The 17,578-nt window shown below is 54.0% G+C and overlaps 2 protein-coding genes across 3 annotated transcripts; one reads left to right on the top strand and one right to left on the bottom strand.

The window, feature by feature from the left end:
- Window positions 1-653: 653 nt before the first annotated feature.
- Window positions 654-2,349, top strand: CCDC85B (coiled-coil domain containing 85B). 2 transcript variants are annotated; one of them, XM_080816874.1, is made up of 2 exons: window positions 664-864; window positions 1,020-1,338. In XM_080816874.1, the coding sequence occupies exons 1-2, from the start codon at window positions 793-795 to the stop codon at window positions 1,203-1,205; spliced, it is 258 nt and encodes an 85-aa protein (XP_080673000.1). In that variant the 5' UTR covers window positions 664-792; the 3' UTR covers window positions 1,206-1,338. The 2 variants fall into 2 exon arrangements, with proteins under 2 accessions (XP_080672999.1, XP_080673000.1); XM_080816873.1 differs by having other exon boundaries at window positions 654-2,349.
- FOSL1 (FOS like 1, AP-1 transcription factor subunit) lies at window positions 2,253-8,341 on the bottom strand. Its single transcript, XM_080816872.1, has 4 exons — window positions 8,203-8,341; window positions 6,031-6,228; window positions 3,744-3,851; window positions 2,253-3,330 (listed from the first exon to the last, which is right to left on the bottom strand). Exons 1-4 carry the CDS (start codon window positions 8,290-8,292, stop codon window positions 2,911-2,913), a joined length of 816 nt encoding a protein of 271 aa, XP_080672998.1. The 5' UTR covers window positions 8,293-8,341; the 3' UTR covers window positions 2,253-2,910.
- Between the last annotated feature and the right edge of the window lie 9,237 nt (window positions 8,342-17,578).

Genomic DNA, 17,578 nt, shown 5'->3' with positions numbered 1-17,578 from the left:
CACTTTCTCAAATAAATAAATAAATAAATAAAGTCTTTAAAAAATAAATTACGACCCCTTTGAGGACAGGATCAGAATCTTAGTCAAGTTTATTTTTGTCTGGGCTTTGCACACAATAAAAGTTAATTGAATAATTGAATCCCTATATGCACCTCCCCCCAGGGCAGGAAACGTTCCAAGAGCTTGTAGGCTGATGATGAGTCAGGCACGTTTGGGCTCAGGGTTCCGAAGGGCTGGGAGCGGTGTTCATTGAGCCGAGAATCTCCAGTATGAACTAAGTTAGGAAAGTTGGTAACGAGAACCGTCTGGGTTCCGTCGGGGAGTGGGCATGAGTCTGTGGCCAACGTCGGAGTCTTGGTTCTCAGAAGGAGCTGAGAGGCCTAGCTAGGCAAGAGCCCGAGGCAGTTTGGAACTGGGAAGTACCAAGCGCCTAGTTTGGGGTTACCTGTCGCGGAGGGTAGTGGCGCTCAGACCCACAGCGCAAGAAGGTCTATAACTCCGCGGTCTGGAGTGGGCGGGGAAGGGGCGCTCTCTTTCTCTGTATTCTGCGCTCAAATCCCGCCCCTTTCCGGGAAGCCTTCCCTGGATTGGCTGTCCTTCCTTAACGTCACACGGCCCCGCCCCGGCGCGCGCCCCGCCGCGTGCCCACCCCCGGGCGGCTGCTGCAGCCTACGCTACACAGGCACAGCCTGCCGCCCGCGGAGCCGGAGCTCAACCGCGAGAGCGCAGAGCTCGACGTGGGCTCCTGGGCCGCGGCGGCGGGCAGGCGATGCTCCAGAGGCCTGAGCAGCCATGGAGGCCGAGGCGGGCGGCCTGGAGGAGCTGACGGACGAGGAGATGGCGGCGCTGGGCAAGGAAGAGCTGGTGCGGCGCCTGCGGCGGGAGGAGGCGGCGCGTCTGGCGGCTCTGGTGCAGCGCGGCCGCCTCATGCAGGAGGTGAATCGGCAGCTGCAGGGTCACCTGGGCGAGATCCGCGAGCTCAAGCAGCTCAACCGGCGCTTACAGGCCGAGAACCGTGAGCTGCGCGACCTCTGCTGCTTCCTGGACTCCGAGCGCCAGCGCGGGCGGCGCGCCGCGCGCCAGTGGCAGCTCTTCGGGACCCAAGCATCCCGAGCTGTGCGCGAGGACTTGGGCGGTTGTTGGCAGAAGCTGGCCGAGCTGGAGGGCCGCCAGGAGGAGCTGCTGCGGGAGAACCTGGCGCTTAAGGAGCTCTGCCTGGCTCTCGGCGAGGAGTGGGGCCCCCGAGGCGGCCCCGGCGGCGCTGGGGGCTCAAGCGCCGGGCCGACACCCGAGCTCGCTTTGCCTCCCTGCGGGCCCCGCGACCTGGGCGATGGAAGCTCCAGCACCGGCAGCGTGGGCAGTCCCGACCAGTTGCCCCTCGCCTGCTCCCCAGATGACTGAGCGCTCTGCTTCCTTAACGTCGACGCCCGACCAGACTGCTTCCCAAGCGCCGGGACTGCGGTGGACCTCGGGACCTGGACGTCGTCCCGCCTGCGTACGAGGGGCCGCTGGCATGGATTTGGAAACTCTGGCACTAAGGAGGGCCCCTCGCTTTCGCTGGTGGGGCAGCAGGGGAACTGGAGGCTGGAGCGGAGGGACTTGCTGGGGGCAGGGTGGGGGCTAATAAACTGGAACGGAAGCAGAGCCCGTGGCCTGGGCAGCGTCTGTTTGGGACTCGCCGGGGTGGGAACGAGGGCGGGGACGTTGAGACAGGGTACCATTCCCATCCGGAGGGGCTGCAGAACTAAGGCGGCTGACTCCCCCACGACCTCAAGCCTGGGGCGGGATGTGGGACCGTGGTAAGCCCCTGGCTCCCCCCATTAGGCCTCGGGACAGGCCGTGATCCGGCCCCTGAAGTGGCTCCAGCTCCCTTCCCGGCTCCTTCCTGTCCAAGACAATGGGGCAGGAAGCAGGTGTTGGGGGCCTAGAACCCAGTGGGCAGCCTCCCCCGAGGCTGGAAGGGGCGTAACAGCGCCCTCCTATGGTCCGCGCAGGAGCGCTGTGGGCCTCCATCCGGAGGAAGAAGATAATCCTTTTGGCTTGCACCCAACAGCACTCTCTTTCTCCCCTCAGTCCTGGAGATGAGGCAGCGCAGATGTAATCTCATTCGTCAGATAAGACAACTGAGGTCCAGAAATATCAAATAATTTGTCCAAACTCATTCACTAAGTCCGTAGAGGGGAGACCGGAGCCTAGGGCTTCTGATTCCAAATGTTCTCCTTTTTGCCTCTGGGTTCAATGAGACCAGGCCAGAACTTCAAGCCTTTTATTCCATTTTGGCAGGTTTGTATAAAAATACTCTATGTAGGAAAATAAATAGCAGCTGCCTTCCTTGTGGAGGCTTGGATTCCCTGGAGCTGAAGTCTTCTCAGAGCTGGGGGGCTGCAGGTTGGCTCATCACAGAAGACTCTGGCACTCTCCTGCCATTCAGGAGGGGCCAGCAGAATGCCCTGGTTCGATCACTTGATGCTGCTGGCAGTGTGGGGCTGGGTGAGTTCGTTAGTGTTCTAGGCTGGTAGAGTATCACCTGTCAAGAGCAGGATTGGGTAGACTAGAGGAAGAGGGTGATGAAGACTATAGGTGTGGTCTGGAAGGGCTTGGGGCTCTAGAGGACCTCGAGGGCTCTACAAAGTCCTTTTTGGTTGCCAGGAGTTCCCTCGCACAAATGGGAAATATTTTGTTTCTGATTTAGTGCAAATTGTGCTAGAGAAGCCAGCTCTGGAAAAACAGTGGGTAGCTTTGGTGGCCCCAAGCTGGCTCTACGAGGAAGCAGAATATACTCAGTCTCATCTGGAGGGATGGAGAAGAGCCTGCTGGGGATGGGCATGGGATACAGTCCAGACCAGCTGGACCAGTGGGTGGGGAGACATTGGCTAGAGTGGCACCCGCCGGCAGGGGGGCTGGGGTGCCTCATAAGGCAAGGAGGGTGGGGGAGCCCAGAGGGTCAGAGGATGGGTCCCCGCTGCTGCTGCTACTCCTGCGATGGGCTGAGGCGCACGGCTCAGGGGTGCTGGGGTAGGTGAAGACCGGACTAGGGGTGAAAGGAGTCAGCGAGGGTGTGGTCATGAGCGTGGGGGTGTGCAATGCTTCGGGTTCAAGCACGGGCCCCGATGAAAGAGAGATACAAGGTACAGGGCGGGAAGGTGCTGGGGGGCTGCTGGTGCCGCCGGTACCGCCCGCGCCGCCAGTGTCGCACTCCGTGGCCCCTTCCGGGATTTTGCAGATAGGGCGGTGGGCTTCGAGCACCAGCTCCAGGCGCTCCTTCTGCTTCTGCAGCTCCTCAATCTCTCGCTGCAGACCGGACTTCTCGTCCTCCAGTTTATCAGTCTCCTGCGGAGGGTTCGGAGAGGAGTTGGAAGATAAGGGCTGAATATCGCGTAGCCTCGGGAGGTGGTTTAATTGGGGGTGGGGGTGGGTCTCTAGCGAGTCTGGACTACAACTCCCATGAGCCCTTGGGAGAAAAATGGGCTCGGCTCCCATCAGGCCCGGGAGCATCTTAGAAGGAGGTTGTCTGCCGAAGCTTTAACCCTCCTCTCCCTCTGATGGGCGTGAGATGGGCTGTAACTAATTTTTAATCGCTTTTTCCTCATCGTTTTCTCCGAAGGACTGCTCCGACAGGAGCCTGGGGGAAGGGGCCTTCATATCCCGGTGCCCTCTGGGACCCCTCAGGCTCTGGGGAGCCGCGCCCTTCTGAGGTTCGGTAGACCGGGGCCTGGACACCCTCCGCGCCGGCCGGTGCTCACCGCCTGCAGGAAGTCGGTCAGTTCCTTCCTCCGGTTCCTGCACTTGGCCGCCGCCAGTTTATTGCGCTCGCGCCTCACTCGACGGCGCTCCTCCTCCTCCGGGCTGATCTGGATGGGTAGAGGGAGTAGTGAGGTAGACCCTGGGCCACTGGTCGCCCGGCACTCGCCTTGTGGGGTGGCCCAGGGCTAGGACCCTGGCCGAAGGTATGGCAGTGCAGTCCCCCTCCCCCAGGACGGCACAGCAACCGGGACAGGTTCCCCGCACTCAGGCTTTGGTGAGATTGAATTAATCAGATTCCTCCCCGCACCCAGCTTTTTGCCTCCTCTGATTACTCTCAGCATGCCGCCCCCCCCACCCCGTACTCACACCCACACACTCCACAAACCTTTACCCCTCTCCATCTCTCAGGACTCAACTGAGATACCCCCGCTCTTCCAAGAAGCTTTCTCTCTCATTTTCCACCCAGAAGTGGCCGTCTTACTCGGAGCCCCTGGGGCCCAGCCGCTCTTTTTCAAAGGACCCTCATTCTTTTCAGTCTCTTGATAACCAAGTGTCCTCTTCCCCAGAGTTTATGAGCACTAGGAGAGGTTGGTGAGTGTTGCCGCTGAGTAAGTTGTCTTTTATTAGGAACCTATTACATTGCTGGTGGAGAGCTTTACACAGATTCTTAACCAAACTTTCCATGTAAGGAACTGAAGCCTGGAGAGGATGAATAACTCGTTTATGGTCCCAGAGCAGAAATTAAAACCCACTCGCTCTGTTCAACATAGAGAGGCCAGCTGATGGGAGACCACCTCCTCAAAAAGAACCCCACTTAGAGCTCACAGCGCCAGTCTAGGAGTCCCAGAAACTTAAGAGCCCCGTAAGCACAGGGCTGAAGAAGTCCAGGAGCCTGCCTCACGCTCACAGCATGGCCCTCTTCTCCATTTGGTCAAAAAGGTCTGTCTTTTTTTTTTTTTTAAGATTTTATTTATTTACTTGACAGACAGAGATCACAAGTAGGCAGAGAGGCAGGCAGAGACAGAGAGAGAGGAGGAAGCAGTCTCTCCGCTGAGCAGAGAGCCCGATGCGGGGCTCGATCCCAGGATCCTGAGATCATGACCCGAGCCAAAGGCAGAGGCCCCAACCCATTGAGCCACCCAGGTGCCCCCAAAAAGGTCTGTCTTAACCGCACATCTTTCCAAGATCCTGACCTCAGGTCAAGCTCCTTAATGCACAAGCCTCACTCCACTACAGTCTCATATACCAAATGAAGGAGGAGCCACTCCCTTAAAGACCCTCTATCTCTTATTTATTTTGGTAAGGAACTGTATTATTTTTTATTTTAACCACTGTGAAGGCAGGAGCCCTGGTTGGGGAGCCAAGAGTCCCCAGCTCACTCTGCTTCAAGCCTCTTAGCTCTGGATGAGACAGTGTGGCTTGATGGTTAAGAATTGGAATTGGACGGGGCGCCTGGGTGGCTCAGTGGGTTGAGGCCTCTGCCTTCAGCTCAGGTCATGATCTCAGGGTCCTGGGATCGAGCCCTGCATCGGGCTCTCTGCTCAGCAGGGAGCCTGTTTCCCTTCCTCTCTCTCTGCCTGCCTCTCTGCCTGCTTGTGATCTCTGTCAAATAAATAAAAAATCTTAAAAAAAAAAAAAAGAATTGGAATTGGAATCACTTTAGAATTGGAAAGACCTGTCTCATTGCTCACTACTTGTATGATGTGGGCAAGTGACTACCTCTGTGTGCCCTCATTTCCCAGCTGTAAAATGGAGAAAACCAGAGTGCATTCCCCAGAGGCTTTTTATAAAGATTAAATGAGACAGGGAGACTTAGACCCAGAGAGTAGCTGCAGGGAACCCTCCCCTTCCTGTTCTCTTCCCAGCTCCTTAGACAGCATGCGCTCGCCGTCACCATCCATGTCAGCGGGTAGAGACCCTCTCCCGTCCACCCACTTCTCCATCTGTTGCTCCACATGTACACCTTACATTCTCTTCTTCATCCCCATTCTTGCTCCTGCCATCCTCTCTACCTGGAATGTCTTTTCCTTCATCTCTATCTATGCAAATCCTACCCATCCTACTAGGCTCCAGAAAGCTTTCCCTGATCTAGAAGTGACCTCTTTGCCCTCTGGATCACCCCAGGGGCTCCTATCACTTTCTGCCTTGACCAGGAGTCACCAGTGGTCTTACCTCCCCACCTCCCCCCTTTCTACGCCTGTGTCCTTTCGGCCAAGAACTTGTCCTCTGCCCCTCAGCACCCCGGATGGTGGGCATCAGCACCAGCGCAATGCCTCTGCTACGTACCTGTTCACAGGGCCGGCGTCGCACCCCTGGAGGTGGCCCTAGAGCCCGGATGACTCCTGGCCGGGGCTGTGGGGGGCTGTACGGGGGGTAGGCCAGAGGCCTGGGGTAGCTGCTGGGTCCGAGGAAGTGAGGCTGCACCATCCACTGCAGCTCCTGGCTGCCACTCACAGCATTGACACTTGGCACGAGGTGGAACTTCTGAGGGATGGAAAATGGAAAGCCAGGGATGAGGTCTGTGCAGAGTGAGCTGCCGCTGCTGGACAGAAACCACACCGCGGTCCACCCTCAGTGCAGCTGTTGGTTCTGAGAGACCGGAAAGAGCACAGCCTGACAGAGAGACTGACTTGGTGACAAGTCTCTGCTTATGAGCTGTGTGACTTCAGGCAAGTCTCATAACCTTGCTGTGCTTTCATTTCCCTATCAGAACCAATACTTACAAACTATGGATTCCAGGCACCATCCCAACCACTTGACAAATTACTGACTCATCTAATTTGCACAACAGTGTCTTCATTTTCAGACAGGAAGACAGTTGTCCACAGACACATAGCCAGTAAGTGGGAAGTGGAGTTTGGGCCCAGGCTGTACTCCTGTATTCTGCCTGAATCCCATCTGTACAAAGAGGAGAATTCCGGCTCCTATCTCCAAGGCTGGCTAGGTGAGAGAATGCCTGTGACGGGGCCTGGGAAGTGCCCGGTGCCCAGTGCATGGGGCTGTGGTGGGCAGGAACCACTGGCCTGGGTTGAGGCTGTCCCAGTTAGCTCTTAGCTCAGCCCCTTACTGGCCATGACTCTGGGCAAGCTATTTAACCTCCATGTGCCTTGTTTTTAATATGGTTGTAGGCGAGGATTATGGCATCTCATTGATGCTCAGAGATGCCCTTTCGTAGCTCTGAAATCACAGTTCACTTGGCAGCTTTAGAAAAATTTACTGGCACAAAATAATGGTGGGCTCTCAACTCAGTGAATTCTTAGATTCTATGAAACCTCCCCGAACCATGCGGGCTGCACTGTAAGCGTTCCATGTATTACCTGCCGAGATTTTCCTTCAGCCAGAAATCTGAGAAAAGGGTTGAGATGGGGACTCAGTGTTGGGGAGGACTTGGGGCTGGGCCTTGGCGCCCAGGCCTCCCGGAAGCTCGCCACAAGCCCAGGCAAGTCCAGACAGCGGTGTCCCCTGCCCAGCGCTGCGGGCCCAGTGGCCCGGTGACCCCAGTTCCGGGACTGAGGCACTGCCCGCGGCATCTCCCGCTCCCGAGGTAGTCGGGCCCCGGGCTGCTGCGGGCCAGGAAGGGAGGGGCGCCCCGGGTGAGTCAGCCACCGTGACTCGGCCGCTGTGACTCGGCGGAACGGACGCCGCTCCTTCCCTCCCCTCGCGACACGTGCGCGCTGCCCCTCGACAGGAAATGGGCACCTGCAGCCACCCAAGTCCCCCCAGCCTGCAGCTGGGCGCCGTTTGGTGCGGAGAGTCGGGGGACGCGGGAGCTGCCCGCTGCAAGATCCCGCGCACTTCCCGGCATCTCGCAGCCTCCTCCGGCCCCAGCCTGTAAATTAGGGGTGGAGAACCAGTCTCCCGGAGCCCACCAGGCTCCACTGCTCCGAGAAAGGGATAGGGACTTGGCGACGGGGTACAGACAGACAAACGGACACAGAGACGGTCACAGTGTCGAGGATTCCCGGTCTGTCGGAGGTAGCCTGCCGCTGGATGTCGCCCCCCTCCTGTGTGGGGACTTATCGGCGTCAGCTCAGACTCCGGATCCCGGGGGATTTAGTCCACGATGGATCAGACCCTCTGCTCCTGTCCGAGCTGGGACTAATCCTGGACTAAGGGGCGCCTTTCTGACGCGGACAGGACGAAGAAATCCGTCGTGGATGGGAGGGAAAAAAGAAGGTAACAGAGACAGCAGGACCGATAGACAGTAGACAGCGAAGGAAAGGGGGGCGAGAGAGAGGGGACGTTCGCAGATCTTTGTCGCGCCTGCCGCGCGCGTTCCCCTGGGCTGTGGGGGAAACGTGCCTCTAGACGCGGGAGAATCCGCGGCCACGGCCACGGCCACGGCCCCAGATCCAGTCCCTACTCCTGTTCGCGGCCCCAGTCCCCGAGGGTGCGGAGTCGACCGCAGTGCCCCAGGCGCTGTCCACCCGGGAACCCCAGGCGTCGGGTCCCTCTCACCTGCTGGCCTGAAGTGGGGGGCTGCGCCGGGCCGCCGTACGCACCGCCGGCCCCGGAGCTCGGTCCGGGTTCCCCGAAGTCTCGGAACATGCCCTGGCTGGCTGCTTTGTGGGGTCCGCGTCGCCGGCTTCGGTTCTGACTCACTTGCTCCTCGCGGAGTCTTTTCTTTTTATGAATGAAAAGTTCTCGGGCTGAACCACTTAGATTGGGAGGGGGGGGGAGCGGGCGATTTTCAACGGCGCTGGACACCTCGGGGCTCCACCTCCCCAGACGCTCCGCCTTTTGCCGGTCCGCACTGAATTTGTCTACGCCTCCCACAGTCCAGTGACCGCCTTGTCGTGGGGGAAAGGGACGGACCTGGAGTCCCCCAGGACGGCGGCGGGTCAGCCTCCTCTGACGTAGTTGCCCATACATGGTGCAATTTCCTCGCCGCGCCCAGGTGGAACCGAGGATTCCCCCGCGGATTTACGCACCTGTAAGCGGCAGGGCGCCGCACCCCGCCCGCGAGCCCAGGCTTTGCGCCTGCCTTCCCATGCCCAGGCGCGCGCCGCGGAGCCCACTCATCGCCGGCTCCGGCCTCAGTGTCGGCGTTCGTCACGTGGCACGAAAGAATCACACCTTGTGGCGGGTGGGAGGTTGGGATGATGAATGAGAAAGGGCTCTGCAGGGGCACCTGGGTGGCTCAGTGAGTTAAGCCTCTGCCTTCGGCTCAGGTCATGGTCCCAGGGTCCTGGGATGGAGCCCCGCATCGGGCTTTCTGCTTGGCGGGGAGCCAGCCTCCCCCTCCCCCTCTGCCTGCTTCTGTGCCTACTTGTGATCTCTCTGTCTTTCTATCAAATAAATAAATAAAAATAAAGAAAGGGGTCTGCAAACAGTAAAGTGGATTATAAATGTGATGGTGCTGGTTATTATTTTATTTACCGGGTGCTTACTTCGTACTTAACTGCCATGGAAGGCTTCACACCTGCTGGCGTTGTTTTAAGGTTCAGATATATTAAAACGTGGGTAAATGATAAACCAGGATTACCGAAAGGGTGGTCTATTTTAAACGTTTACGATGGACAAGTTAATGGTTTGAACTACCCACAAATACAAGGTGGCTTGATTGTGCTACTCCTGGGATAATTTCAGAAGTTATAACAAGTTTTGATTCAGAGCCTCCATAAGCCGTTAAGAGGCTGCAGAGTCGGCCATGGGACGCATTTGTCCTATGGTCTGTTAAATGCCATCTTCTTTAAATACTGTCACTGCTCCTTGGGGGCTCTGTGGTCACCAGCCTTATTTGGAGATGTGCCATATTTCAACAACTGAGGCCAACACAGTGGGGAGTAGGTACCATGGTCCTCCCCCATTTGGGGAAACGAAGGCTGAGGTATGTTGAAATGAAGTGCCTAATGTCATGAAGAGAGGGGCTGAAGCAGGTTGCCAAATCAGGACCATGGGAGCTCCAAGCCCACACTCAGGCAAGATTTCTTCAAGTCCTCCCAGACACTTTTTTCACCGGTGCAGAATGTCAGCGCTGAGAGGACCACCCCAAAGCTTCTCTGCTTCTTCCCACTCTACAGATGGGAAAACTAAGGCCCAGTGGGAGTAAGGGGCTGCCAGTGTCCCGCAACTACAGAAAGAGAGCTGGGCTCTCCTGCTTTCCACCGCTACCTCCGTTTTACCAGCTCCAGTTTTGTCATCAAGAAAGGAAGAGTTTGGGGAAAAACAGGGTCCTGGGCTGCCCTTCCTCGGGGACTGAGGCCAGGGGTCTGTGGATGCACTCAGGACTCAGAGACACAAAACCAGGGGGTATAGCTCAGTGGTAGAGCATTTGACTGCAGAGACACAAAGCCAGCTCGGCCCTGGGCTTCCAGTCCCAGAGCTACCATTTTCTGTCTCTATGACCCTGGGTGGGTCACCATCCTTTTTGAGTCCCAGTCCCAGTGGGAATAATTGAGCCTCCTGCTGACCTCATGGGGTTGCTATAGGATCAAATGAGATCATAAATGTGAAAGTGCTTTGTAAGCTGTAACGTGCTGTGTACTCAGAAGGTGGTTCCCAGCTTGGTGCCTCTCCCTTGCCCTTGTTCTACTCAAGGCTTGACTTTCTCTAAAAAGAAAAGAAGCCAACAGCAGTTTACCAGACTGCGAAATATAGAGGTGAGAGAGATAGAGGGAGAGAGAGAGAAAGAGAGAGATTTGAGCCAGTGTGATCCATGGAAAAGAGCATGCATGCTGGAATCAGACAGTTCCGGGTTCTGGAGTTTGAATTCTGGCTTGGCTGCTCACCAGCTATATGACCTCGTTGAGACACACCATCTCTCAGAGCCTCTGTATAATGGAAACATAATGATGACTACATCTCAGGGTTGTTCAAGAATAGAAATAAAATAATATCACACGTTTAGCCCTGCATACAGTAAGAACTTGACGAATAGCAAAAACAAATACACGTGTTAATACAAAGTTCCAGAAGCGGGAGCCCTTGGGGTTCTGATCACATGCTAAGGCAATCACGCAACACGCACACACACTAACTGATGTTTGAACTCTTTGGCTGAGCCCAGGTTGGATGGGTCAAGGTGACAAAGGCGGCCAGGTGGTGGCACATGTGAGGACTGATGTAGGTCAGCCTTGATGGCATACATCCGCCGGGTCCAGAAACACCACCCTGTCCCACTTGCCCAGCATCCTGGGGGCAGAGGGACAGAGCAAGGTCTTCGATCTCAAATCAGTGTGTGTGTGTGTGTGTGTGTGTGTGTGTGTGTGTGTGTGTGATTACATGGTTTTCTGAAAGTCCCTTCCTGCTCTAACCGTTGGTGGAGCCACAAGGAGGTCCTTTCAGAGGCAGCACATTCCAAGCTCCTCAGTCATTAACTCCTGCCTCGTGGCTGCAGAAACGTTCCTGGCCCCTGACCTCACCAGCTCCCACCCAGGGAGGCCAGGCGTGATTCCCAAGGGGCCACTGTGATTGCAGGAGTCCGGGGGCCCGGAGGTCTGAGACACCAGGGCACTGTCCCCTGGCACCCTGTGCGAGCCTGGCTCAGTCACCTCCCTCTCTGAGCCCCAGAGAATGCCCATCTCTTGGGGCTGCGGTGAGGAAAAGGAGGTAATGGATTAGTGTGCTTGGCACCCAGCAAGCTCTGTCAGTGCCCCCAGGCTGTAGGAGGTGATGTTTATGTGTTTCATTTTCCACTCACTTATTATTTTTTTAAAGATGTGTTTATTTATTTGAGGGGGAGGGAGAGAGAGATTGTGGGGGTGGGGCAGAGGGAGAGAGAGAGAAATCCTCCAGCTGATTTCCCACTGAGCATGGAGCCCAACTTGGGCTCAATCCCAGGACCCTGAGATCATGACCTGAACTGAAATCAAGAGTCGAACACTTAACCCACTGAGTCACCCAGGTGTCCCTCCATTCACTTTTTGTTCTTTAAGATTTTATTTATTTATTTGAAAGAGAGGGGGAGAGAGAGAGAGAGAGAAACAAGCGGGGAGGGGGGTAGAGGGAGAGAGAGAAACGGGCTCCTCGCTAAGCAGGAAGCCCAATATGGGACTCGATCTTAGGACCCTGGGATCATGACCTGAGCTGAAGGCAGCTGCTTAACCAACCGAGCCACCCAGGTGCCCCTCCATTCACTTTTATTTTTTTAAGATTTTATTTATTTATTTGACAGACAGAGATCACAAGTAGGCAGAGAGGCAGGCAGAGAGAGAGGAGGAAGCAGGCTCCCTGCTGAGAAGAGAGCCCAATGCAGGGCTTGATCCCAGGATCCTGGGATCATGACCTGGGCCGAAGGCAGAGGCTTTAACCCACTGAGCCACCCAGGCGCCCCTCATTTTATTTTAAAGATTTTGTTTATTCATTTGAGAGAGAGAGAGACAGTTATAAGCAGGGGGAGAGACAGAGGGAGAGGGAGAAGCAGGCTCTCCCCGCTGAGCTGGGAGATGTGGGGCTCGATCCCAGGACCCTGGAGATCATGACCTGAGCTGAAAGCAGAGGCTTTAACCCACTGAGCCACCCAGGCGCCCCTCCATTCACTTTTTAAAGCGAAGTTTATTTATTTTATAAACGGGGTTGAAATTTACATAACATACAATTAACCATTTTGAAGTGTAGACTTCAATACAAGTCTGTGCACTCACAATGTTGTGCAACCACCACTTCTCCCTAGTTTTCAAAACTTTTTTATTATCCCGAAAATCATCCCATCCCCATGAAGAAATCAGTCCCAGGGTGTCTGGGTGGCTCAGTGGGTTGAGCCTCTGCCTTCAGCTCAGGTCATGGTCTCAAGGACTGGGATCGAACCCTGCATCGGGCTCTCTGCTCAGTGGGGAGAGTGCCTCCCCTTCTCTCTCTCTGCCTACCTCTCTGCTTCCTTGTGATCTCCCTCTTTGTTAAATAAATAAATGAAATCCTTTAAAAAAAAAAAAAAAAAGAAATCACTCCCAGTCCCCGTCTCCTGGGAACCACAAATCCTCTTTCTGTCTCTGTGGATTTGCCTATTTTGTACATTTCATATAAATGGAATCATACAATACGTGACCTTCTGCATCCGGTTTCTTTCACTTAGCATAATGTTTTCCAGGCTCATTTATGTTGTAGTATGCATCAATACTCTGTTCTTTTTTTTATTGCTGAATAATATTCTATTGTATGGATATACCACTATTTATTTATTCATAAGTTGATGGATATTTGAATGTTTCTCTTTTTTGGATATTATGACTAATGGTGCTATAGACATTTGTGTACAAGTTTTTGTGTGGACAGATGTCTCATTGATCTTGGGAATGTACTTAAGAGTAGAACTGCTGGCTCATATGGTAATTCTCTGTTTCACCTTGTGAAAAACTGCCAGACTGTTTTACAAAGTGGTTGCACCCCATTTTACATTCCTACTGGCGGGTATATGAAGCTTCTAATTTGCCCACATCCTTGCCAACATTTATTATTTCCGTTTTTGAAATGAAAGACATCCTAGAGGGTGTGACATGGTATCTTGGCTTTTTTTTTTTTTAAGATTTTATTTATTTATTTAGCAGACAGAGATCACAAGTAGGCAGAGAGGCAGGCAGAATGAGAGAGGGAAGCAGACACCCCACTGAGCAGAGAGCCTGATGCGGGGCTCGATCCCAGGATAGGGATCATGACCTGAGCCAAAGGCAGAGGCTTAACCCGCTGAGCGACCCAGGGGCCCCTGGTATCTTGTGTTTTAATTTGCATTTCCTTAATAGCAGATCATGTCCCTTAATGATGAATATTTTTTCATGTGCTTTTTTGATATTTATATATATTTTAGGAACAAATGTCTATTCGAATCCTTTGTCCATTTCTATTTTTTTTAAGTTGGCTCCATGCCCAATGTGGGGCTCGAACTCATAACCCCGAGATGAGGAATCCCACGTTCTACTGACTGAGCCAGCCAGACACCCCTAGTTGGTGGGTTTTTTGTGTGTGTGGTTGTTGCATTATAAGAGTTCTTCCTCTATTCTGGCTAGCAAACCCTTACCAAAAATATGATCTGCAGCTATTTTCTCCCAGTCTGTAGGTTGTCTTTTCACATTTTTCATAATGTCTTTTAATGCACAAAAGTTTTTTTTTTTAAGATTTTATTTATTTGATAGACAGAGATTACAGGCCTCAGAGAGGCAGGGAGGGAGAGAGGAGGAAGCAGGCTCCCCACTGAGCAGAGAGCCCAATGCGGGACTTGATCCTAGGACCCTGAGACCATGACCTGAGCTGAAGACAGAGGCTTTAACCCACTGAGCCACCCAGGCGCCCCTGCACACAAGTTTTTAAGTTTTTTATGAAATCCAATTGTTTTTTCTTTTGTTGCTCATTCTTCCAGGGTCAGAGCTATGAATCCACTGCCAAATTTGAACATGTACCCCTATGTTTTCTTCTAATTGTTTTGTAATTCTGTTCTTATATTTAGGTTCCTGGCTGAACTGAGGTTTGATACACATCTAGTGAAGTGTGCTTATCCAACATGTTCAGCTCATGTATGTAAGCCCGTGTAGCTACTGCCCTCATCACGATAGAGGACATGTCTAGCAGCTTCCAAGCTCCTTGTGCCCACCCCACCCTCCTCAGTCACCACTCCCCACCCATGGGTACTGCTATTCTGACTTCTAGCATCATCGATGACTTTTGCCTGTTCTTCATATAAATGGATGTGTCCTTCGGTGGCCGATCACACTCTGTTCTCCAGGATAAGTGCCCAGGGCTGGAATTATTGGGTCACGGGGTACATGGACATTTGCCTTTGATTTTCTCCAACAGTCCTTCCAGGGTGGTTGGACCATTTTACCCGCCACCAGCAGTGGGTAAGAGTTCCAGCCGCCCCCCACCTGGAGGTGACATTTTAGTTCACTTCGATGTTTCTTTCCCTTGGTTCTGGCCCCATCCTCTCTCTCCTGGACACTCTCCACAGCCTCCAGCCAGGCTCCTTCCTCTCCATTTCCCACCCCGGCAGCCTGAAGGACTCTTTTAATATTCTGACCATTTCGCTGTCAGACTCAGACCCTTCTGAGCACTGGCACCTTCTGAATTTCTATGCAGGAAGACTGAGGCCTGGAAAGGAGCCTGCTGTACTTTTAGGTTGATTGTGGGGTTTGTAGGGCCATGAGGATAACACTAGTGGCTCACACTCATCGAGCTCTTAAGAACTGTTTAAAGTAATGTATTAATCCCCACGACCATCCTGTAGAGATAGCTAATAATGTTATACCCATTTTACAGATTAGAGAATGGAGGCCCAGGGGAATTAAGCAACTTGCTAAAAGCCACGCAGTGAGGAAATGGTGCAGCCAGGATTTGAACCCAAGTAGTCAGTCTCTAGTGCCTGTTAGTCTTTCCTGCCTCGCTCTCCTCACTCTCTTCACCGCCTTGTTAGTCTGCCCTTTTAAAACTGGCCAGAACCCTTAACATGGCATTCCAGGTCCTTCCAGAGGTAGGCTGCCTGCCTAGGCTCTACCCACTTACCCTATGTGCCCCAAACTTGCTGCTGAATGGAGCCTCTTGCCTCCCCTGGGCCCAAGATGCCCTTCCTCACTCCACCCCACCCCAACCCGGCCAAGCCTCTCGAATTCTGCAAGTCTCTGTTTCTCTACGGCTTCCTCGGGAGGCCTTCGGTGAGTCCCTAACCTAGGTTGAATTCCTCATGTGACGTGGTCCCATAGCACCCTGCAGGATTCCTTTTTTTTTTTATAACCTGCTCTGCATTACTATAACATATTTTATATTTAAAATATTTTTTTCTTTAAAGATTTCATTTATTTGTTTGACAAAGAGAGACACAGTGAGAGAGGGAACACAAGCAGAGGGAGTGGGAGAGGGGGAAGCAGGCTTCCCACAGAGCAGGGAGCCCGATGCGGGGCTCGATCCCAGGACCATGGAATCATGACCTGGGCCGAAGGCGAATGCTTAATGATTGAGCCACACAGGCACCCCTATATTTAAAATATTTTAAGTATTCTGTGTTAGGGGGGATTTTCCAGATATTATTTTAAGTTATTTTGTTATTTTATTTTTTAAAGATTTTGTTTATTTATTTGAGAGAGAGAGTGAGGGCAGGAGCAGGGGAGAGGGAGAAGCAGACTCCCTGCTGAGCCGGGAGCCCCACGAAGGAAGGTAGATGCAGGCCAAAAAAAAATCGACTTCGTTGAACTCTATTTTGCATCAAAAACATGTATTGGTCAGTTGTTTGGCCATCTGAGACACCCGTGTGAGCGTGTACTAATGAAGACACAGAACATTTCCATCTCCTCCCGCCCAGAAAGTTCTCTCCTGCCTCTTTGCAGGTCCCCCCCCCCTCGCCGAAGTCCCTTATCTCAGCTCAGTTGCCACAGATCAGTTCTGTCTCTGGCTTCTCACATCAGTAGAAGCCTCCGGTGTGAGCTCTCTCTTGATCGCCTTCAGTCTTGCACCATTATGCCGAGACTCCCCCGGATGCGTGGCGCAGTACTTCACTCCTTTTGATGGCTGCGTCCGACCCCGTTGCGTGATGGACCAGTTTCTGTATCCGTTCTCCTGAATGAACTGAATATAAAGTCAAGTGGAGCTGGGTGTGGGGGAGGTAGAGATGATTAAAGACTTGGTCTTGGCCCCAGGGCACTGAGAGCTTCAAGAGGTGATCAGACACTGAGGAAAACAGCTGGAAAACAGCCTGGGCAGTAGGTGGGCAATGCTGGGGGCAGGAGTGGGAGAGCACCAGGGGCCGGACAGGAACCCCCAGGAAGGAAGGATTCTTTCCCACTGGGGGAGGGCAGGCTTCCTGGCAGAGGTGTATTTGAAGCTGGGGCAGCTGTTCCTGGGGTTGGAGTCGGTGGACACAAAGGCCTGGGTGGGGGGCGGAGAGAGGGGAGGCCCGGGAACTCTGAGGTCCAGAGCACATGGTGGAATCCGTGTTGGGCTGTGAGCTGGAAGGGTGGGCAGAGGGAGGCCTGAGCCAGGGTCCTTGAATGCCCGCCTGCCCGAGGAATTTGACTTGGGCTGGGAGACAGGGGAACTCCTGAGCGATGTTTGAACAGGGAAGTGATTTGTGCCCTGTTCTCTGAGGCTGGAATCCAGGAGAAAGGGGGCTGGAGTCCCTTGTGGGGAGGTCTTCTGGGCCTGGCCCTCTAGACTCTCAAGGTCAGAGCCGGTCCTGTAGCGGGCCCCAGGCCAGGAAGAGGATGAGGTACGAGGAGGGCTGGGCTGCTGTGTCCAGGGCCTGGGTATCACCCTATTATCCATTCCCCAGGTGCCCATGGAGCATGCCCGAGTGCCTGTCCCTCTGCTGTCCTTTGAGGCTCAAGCCACCTTGCTGCAGGCTCATCCCCACGAAGAAGAGGAGGACCCTGAGGCTCCAGAGAAGGGAAGGGGCTGGATTAAGTGGGAGTCAGGGACAGGGCTACCATGTCCCCACTCTTGTCCTGGGGTTCCCTCCCCCACCAGCTACCTCTCCAGCCCAGAGCATCAAAGACATGGTCCCCACCACCTGCATCTCCGATCTGTTCTGCAACCTCAGACCAGCTCCTTTTCCTCTGGGACCCTCAGTTTTCTCTTCTTACAGATGAGTAATTGACACACTCGGAGCCTTGAAACCAGAAGTTTCTGTGGCGATCCACCTGGGGGAGGGGCAGGACAGACCCCCGGGACACTCACCCCTGTTCCAACCCATACAGCTTAGGGAAGCAGCAGGGGGCAACCACAAGAGCTCCGGAGTCAGGTGGCCTGGGTTTGAGCCCCAGCTCGGCCACTTTCTGGCTGTGTGGTCCAGGCCATTCTCTTAACTTCCCTATGCCCTCACTCTCCTCTTTGTGAAAATAATATAATGATTGTACCTGCTTTTCAGGGTTGTTGGGGGAGTAAATGAGATTAGGTGTGGATGGCACTTAGCAGAGGACTG

This window comes from Martes martes, assembly GCF_963455335.1.
Source record: "Martes martes genome assembly, chromosome: 10".
NCBI lineage: Eukaryota > Metazoa > Chordata > Mammalia > Carnivora > Mustelidae > Martes > Martes martes.
This window is presented reverse-complemented; position numbering and strand designations above follow the sequence as displayed.